Source organism: Linepithema humile, chromosome 4, assembly GCF_040581485.1.
Source record: "Linepithema humile isolate Giens D197 chromosome 4, Lhum_UNIL_v1.0, whole genome shotgun sequence".
Taxonomy (NCBI): Eukaryota; Metazoa; Arthropoda; class Insecta; order Hymenoptera; family Formicidae; genus Linepithema; species Linepithema humile.
The window spans coordinates 25,115,272-25,121,256 of NC_090131.1; the positions used below are offsets into that span (position 1 = coordinate 25,115,272).

At 41.0% G+C, this 5,985-nt stretch overlaps 1 protein-coding gene across 5 annotated transcripts in view; it reads left to right on the forward strand.

Moving 5' to 3' along the window:
• Oamb (Octopamine receptor in mushroom bodies) overlaps positions 1-5,785 on the forward strand; it is a 115,017-nt gene extending 109,232 nt beyond the window's left edge. For 3 of the 5 annotated variants that reach the window (XM_012367653.2, XM_067354422.1, XM_012367656.2), the window contains 7 exons: positions 496-594; positions 756-883; positions 1,932-2,069; positions 2,527-2,809; positions 4,056-4,217; positions 4,530-4,843; positions 5,455-5,785. In XM_012367653.2, the coding sequence (XP_012223076.1) occupies positions 496-594; positions 756-883; positions 1,932-2,069; positions 2,527-2,809; positions 4,056-4,217; positions 4,530-4,843; positions 5,455-5,638 (1,308 nt within the window). In that variant the 3' untranslated portion in view covers positions 5,639-5,785. The remainder of the gene's footprint in view (positions 1-495; positions 595-755; positions 884-1,931; positions 2,070-2,526; positions 2,810-4,055; positions 4,218-4,529; positions 4,844-5,454) is intronic. The other 2 variants (XM_012367658.2, XM_012367659.2) reach the window with 2 other exon arrangements.
• The last annotated feature ends 200 nt before the right edge of the window (positions 5,786-5,985 follow it).

Below are 5,985 nucleotides of genomic sequence, written 5' to 3' on the forward strand. Positions count from 1 at the left end.
ATTCGTGCAAAACGATTATCTTGGTGAGATCAGACACGCATTATGCACCGATCGATTTGATCGTCAAGTTTGATGTATTTATATTATGCATAATAAATCGACATATCACTCGAAATGTTTTGCGTAATACGAGCATTTGCGATAACAAAAGCTTATAGGGAAGAAATAAAATTGAAAAAAACTGCAAAGTTTAATAAAGATTTTGAAATTATCTGCATTAAATGTTTTGTACGCAATGATTGATTTCACTAGTTTCTCTTATTTCTGTAAAGAGACTGTAAGAAAAGAAAATAATGCGGTATTATTGCACATTTTTCTTTTTTACAATGTAAACTGATACACCGGATAAAAAATAATAAAATAAATAGCTCAAAGAGCAAAGATATAAGCTACCCAATATATCTATAATCGCGTAATCTCTTTATACAATTATCGCGTCCTTGTTGCGCAACGTATTTTTCAATAACTGTTTATTCTTTGTTCCAATAAATCCAGCTTATGTCGACGAAAAGAGCGAGACTGCTAGTAGCCACTGTTTGGGTTTTGAGCTTCCTCATCTGTTTTCCACCTCTGGTAGGCTGGAAGGACAAACGGGTACGTTAGTAACCAACGATTAATCCGCATTTGTGCGATCATGCCGTCATTTCGGTGTGACTTTCAATCGCTGTCTGATCGCCCCCGTACGCCACCCCCCATCCCCAGCCCGGATCGCTTTTCCGCGCCCGTTTAATCGCTTCCTCTTTGTTTTCGTTTAGTCGCATCCCACGCACAACGTGACGTTTCCTCCATACGGCCCGTCCAACACCACCACTATACTCATACCGGTGAAGCCGTGCCCATGGATCTGCGAGCTTACCAACGACGCCGGCTACGTCGTTTATAGGTAAGTCTTTCAGCCTCTAATAAAAAATATTCAATTATGACATGGAAAAATTATTTTGCATTAGACATGATAAGATAAATTAGTTCTTGCATATTATTTATTAAGTTATTGTGTTCGATAAAATAGACTGGCAGAATGTATTGAAAATATTCTTCTTGTGCTTTTTAATTGATAAAATGCCGTATAATTTAATCTACTTGTATATTAATTTATGAAGAAGAAAACTAATTTATTTTAACACACTGCGAGAACTTAAATCAGAATACTGAATTAAAAGTTTATATTTTCCACTTTTTCTTCATAGTTTTTATATTTAAGAATATTAAATATATATCTCTCTGAAGATACTGATATAATTGTATTGCATATATAATGCTTACTCGTTTATATCATAAGTTAAATCCGATTTATATGTCACATCAAGACTACATTATACCGATAATAGTTTATGAATTTTGAAAAAGACAAGTAAAAGTATAATAAGTCGATATATTTTCGTAAAATAGAAACATATTCAATTTTTAAGGATGGTCATCTTCCATATATTTGATCCCCAATCCAAAAATAAATAAGAGATAGATCGTATTTATTATCTCAACATTAGTTTTGAATATAAAGAGAAAAACGTTTTATTTTGATCTGAAAAACAAAACGTCATCCATATCATTCAACTCGAAACGCCGCACAGGCTGTAGATTAGGTCGCGCCAGTAATAATTGTTTCTATTTCTGCGTCATTATCGTATTACACGTGTGTATCGGTCAAGACGATCACGTATATACGGTTTGTCGCCGATCAATAAGTTGATAAATCATTAATGCACTCGAGCGATGAGTCAAGATGCGTTTCGAGTGCCCGACCACCGGCTCCCGCTCGATCGAATCACCCTGCCAGTTATTAAAGCCAAAGTGCTGGAATTAATATTCGCGGTGATCTGATCTGCGTCGCACTGCACGCGCGAAGGCGCTCGATACGCCTTCACAAAACGGGAAACTGTGATTACCGGACGCGTGACGGGAAATCACACACGATCACCGCTGTGTTGCAGCGCCCTAGGCTCCTTCTATATACCGATGCTGGTGATGATGTTTTTTTATTGGCGGATCTATAACGCCGCGGTTTCCACGACGAGGGCCATTAATCAAGGTTTTCGGACAACAAAGCCCTCGAAAATGCTCGGCACCAGGTAAAACCCCGCGGCAGAACCGCAGCTTTTGCCAAGCTTCTATATACACGACCGGCGGAGAATTTATTTGTTCGCACAATCTTGTAATTGATTTTTCATCACATTTATTTGCATTCTCATGCGTTTGATGTGGATGTCGATCGTTTCACCGTTAGCTGTCTTTTTTGAGCATGCATATCTAATCAGAGGCTAGTTGTCATCGATACATCTCCCTTCAAAATGTATATAAGGCAAAGTTAGTCCCTCATCATCATCCCCCTAATGGCAGAAAGAGCCGGAAGTAAATTATCCTACATTCGAATATATTTTTTCGCATTTTCCACGTCTGCGTCATTGAATTTTCTTTCTGCTAGAAGAAAAAAAAAAAGTCCTTTTTACGCGCGAGCTTTGTTATGTCGCTGACAGATATAATGGAACGTCTACGTAGCAGCGCGACGCAATTCTTATTCTTATGCAGGTTCGACGAACAAAGACTGACCTTACGAATACATCGCGGTCGCGGTAGCGTCCACAATGGTAGCAACAACGGCAGCTCGCGGAGCCCTGACTCGAGCGGTCGCAATTCCGTCAAGCGGGAGAAGATCAAAATCTCGGTCTCCTATCCCAGCACCGAGACGCTCAACACCAAGTGCAACACCCTTGAGAGAACGCCGTCGAGGTGCTCGCAGATCTCGGTCCATTACAGCAACGGTCAGACGCAGACGCAGCTTTGTCCGACCTCGCGGAACACGCACCTTAAGGTGAATTAGATTCTCACAAGCTTTATTCGCAGAATTCCCCCGAGCGCGTAATTAACTGCCCGAGATATAGACACCTTTTTTCTCCCGATCGTTTTTTTATCTTCCAAGAATAATAAAGAGACTTTCCTCGCAAAACAGAATTACGATCGTGGGTGGGTATTTTAACGTACATATTTGTTTCGCGGCGTAAAAATAAATATCTCCGATGGCGCGAAAGATTTATGTTTTTTTATTGTCGCACAATCATACACGTGATCGCAGTTCGGCTGGGGGCGACTCGCGGCTCTCACTGTTTGAAAAATGAGAGCAGTGTCGGATGTTCACAAATTTCATGTTTCGTACATTTTGTAATCCGGACAGTTTTGAGAGCACACACAAACATACACCCACACTCACACATACACACTCGCGCTGTTTATTGACGATTAACTGTCGGCATTTTGCAAAACGAGACGTATCAAGGATCAGTTTTTCGTTCAATAAAGCCATGGCACTCGTTCGATCCGACGGGGCTATCGAACCGTATAAATACACTATTTTTTTTCTTTTTTCCCCTCGCTGTTTTGTTTTAACCGAGAACCCTCGAGCTTTTATTTGCCGTTTAAATCGCCGATCGTGATTATTCTCCCACATGTGAGGTTGTACGCGCGGATTGCAGACGAAAGTGGGATATGGACACGTACCCGTTTTGCTGAGAGCTTTTATGTCATCCCTCATCGTCGATATTGATAAACACGCACAGAGAAGAAATGCATTTTTCATTATTCTCATCATAAAAAACTGCAAAAAATATCGCGCTTTACTTACAAAAGCGATCTATAAATATTTGTTTTTATATATTCCTGAAGCGACATACATAAATATAAAATAAATCATCAAAATAAAACAGTAATAAAATCATTTATGGTTTGTATTTTAATATGAATAATTTTTTAAATTTTAATCACGATCAATTTTTAGCTTTCTGAAAAATTCATAAATTACGAAGTAGTCCGTTTTACTTTTCGACTTTGTCTGCAAAAAATCGCGAAACAGCTGAAACAAGTTTTTCAATCGGATATTAGGGCGATACTGATCGAAGTGCGCGCCTTTGGATGACAGTAACTGATGCTGGTCGTAATCGTTATGAAAGAACGGCTGTTTTACAGCGTCCGTAAATCCTGCGCGAAAGTGAATTCATGTTTTATTGGCGCGTTCACTGTGTGTACCGGAGTCGTAAAGATCGACTTATTAAATCCTCTTTCAGGTCGGCGGTGTCAATAGGGTCGGCAGCAGCAAGAGACCGAGCAGGCGGAACAGCTGCGAAAGTCAGGTGACCGGCGATGAGCTGTCGCTGCGCGAGATGACGACAAGCAGCGAGGAGAAACCGCGGGTGATGAAGTTGGGCAAGAGAAACATAAAGAACCAAGTGCGTTTTGTATCGATCCGTTCGAGCTTTCACTATTCTAGCCATGCGTTAAATACTTTTTTTTTTTTAATATTTTAAAAACGAACGAGAAATATTAAATGTATTAATAGTTGCGAGTTTGCAAACGTACAATTTGATGAGAATGTTTCAAACTGATTTTTATTTCAACCAACTGTGTTGATATCGGCGTTGAATTGCAGAGCTTTAATAATATACGCGTATGCATTGATTGAAATTTTTTTTAACAAGATAAAAAATACGAAAAATATTATTAGTGCGTGGCGACGATGTGTGAAACAAAGTTATGCGCAGGTGAAGAGATTTCGCATGGAGACCAAAGCGGCGAAGACTCTGGGCATCATCGTCGGCGGCTTCATCCTGTGCTGGCTGCCGTTTTTCACCATGTACATCGTGCGCGCGTTCTGCCCGAATCGAATCCATCCAACCATCTTCAGCGTGCTATTTTGGCTAGGATATTGTAATTCCGCGATAAACCCCTGTATCTATGCTCTCTTCAGCAAGGACTTCCGATTCGCTTTCAAGAAGATCATCTGCTGCAAGTGTTCGTGCATGCGACGCCCCGACACTCTACGACGCGGCAGCGACGGCAGCCAGTTGGCAATGAGGTCAGTGTTACGATTTTGTATTACAAAATTGAACAATGTTGCGCGCCGCGATTTATTTTACACGGTCGCATTTTCGCGTCATGTAAAAACAGCAATGAACCAATATTACAACTTGTTATGCAAATGATGTACTTTGCGATTTATTTTTATTTCACGTTCACGTTTTTTTGCATCGTAAAAAAAAAGCGTTAAAAATCAACGTTTATTCGCTAGATTTAAAATTTATTTTTTTAAAAACTCTGTCATAATTTACACCGTATCTGATTATCGTCCGCATCTATTGATCTTTTATGCGAACAACTTTTTTCATATAACCGCATAAAAGGAAATCCTGAAATTTAATCATATTTTATGTGTCATAAACATGCAGTTGATATATATATATATATATATATGAAAATATCAAGTTCCTGTTTTTTTATTTGATGATGTACCTTCGCGAACAATTTTCCGCCGATGACACATAAAATACGCTCAATCAACATTCTGCGGATGTAAAAGAGCCAATTTCCAGCGGAATCGAGTTGTCGAAAATAGTTTTCCATAAATTTCCTAAATCCCGAGTTTGTAATCCAATTAGTCGAGGAAACGATGTCATCTCTTTTCACAAGGAACCCGCGGACCCACACACTTTCAATGGTTCACGGGAACGGTACTGTGTGTGTGCCCCGCAGGAACGAGCGAAGTCCAAGCTACACGATCCGCATGGGATCCGCTCAGCAAGGGATCTCGATCGACGACTCGGATCCGGATCCGTCATCGGAGCCGACGCACTCGCAGAGCGAGTCCAGATGATTGTAGCGGCGCGTCCGAGCTGGCGCGCAACGCGTCACCTTCAATCGACGATCCTCCAAAGCGAGGATATGCTCCTTTTGATGATGGCAGTGCTTCGGAACGTGCTCAGCACGTCGGCTTGCGCGTCGCGTCACGACGACGAGTTGCAACACTCGACGCTCGCTATGCCAACGTAAATTCCGTTATGCCATTCTGCCAGACTGACGTCGCGTCAGCGTTTCGCGCTTGTAAATTACTCCTCCGACAAAGCCGGAAACAGCCGGGCTCTATCTCCGAACGTCGTGAAAACGCAAAATCGCTAGACAAGCAAGTCGAGCGGCAAGCCGAGTGGCTAAGCAAGTAGCGAA